This window comes from Apaloderma vittatum, unplaced genomic scaffold (assembly GCF_000703405.1).
Source record: "Apaloderma vittatum isolate BGI_N311 unplaced genomic scaffold, ASM70340v1 scaffold27382, whole genome shotgun sequence".
In the NCBI taxonomy this organism is placed as follows: Eukaryota; Metazoa; Chordata; class Aves; order Trogoniformes; family Trogonidae; genus Apaloderma; species Apaloderma vittatum.
In genome coordinates this window covers 265-627 of record NW_009703516.1, presented here as the reverse complement: position 1 = coordinate 627, position 363 = coordinate 265, and the positions used below count along the sequence as shown (strand labels likewise).

Sequence of the window (363 nt, the reverse complement as noted above, 5' to 3'; positions counted from 1 at the left end):
AGTGGCACTGTCAGCACCAACCCATCCATCACCAGCACTGCAACCCCAGCACCCCTGGCCACACACCTTGGATGTCTGGGCTGTAGGGATCTGCCACAGGGATGGAGGGATCCAGCACCTTGAAGATGACCTGAGGGGAAGAAGGGATGGGTGAGCCTGGTCCTCTCAGGCCCCTTCTGCCACCCCAGCCCAACGTACCTCCCCATGGCTGGAGGGCTCGATCTCAGAATAGCGCTGGTCGCACAGCACCTCGTCCACCATTCCCGAGGGCTGGTTGGGGACTCCGGGGAAGAGCTTGGAGCAGTTGTAGGCAAAGTAGCGGTAGACTTTCCAGCTGCGCCCAAAGTCGGCCGAGCGCTCCAC

At 61.7% G+C, this 363-nt stretch overlaps 1 protein-coding gene across 1 annotated transcript in view; it reads right to left on the bottom strand.

Annotated features, from left to right (window-relative positions):
* Nucleotides 1–66: 66 nt before the first annotated feature.
* LOC104270340 (laminin subunit beta-1-like) overlaps nt 67–363 on the bottom strand; it is a gene marked incomplete at both ends in the record, with an annotated part of 486 nt that continues 189 nt past the window's right edge. The window contains 2 exons of the mRNA XM_009864668.1: nt 67–130; nt 199–363. The exon at nt 199–363 is cut by the window's right edge and continues 4 nt beyond it. Coding sequence (XP_009862970.1) covers nt 67–130; nt 199–363 — 229 coding nt within the window. The remainder of the gene's footprint in view (nt 131–198) is intronic.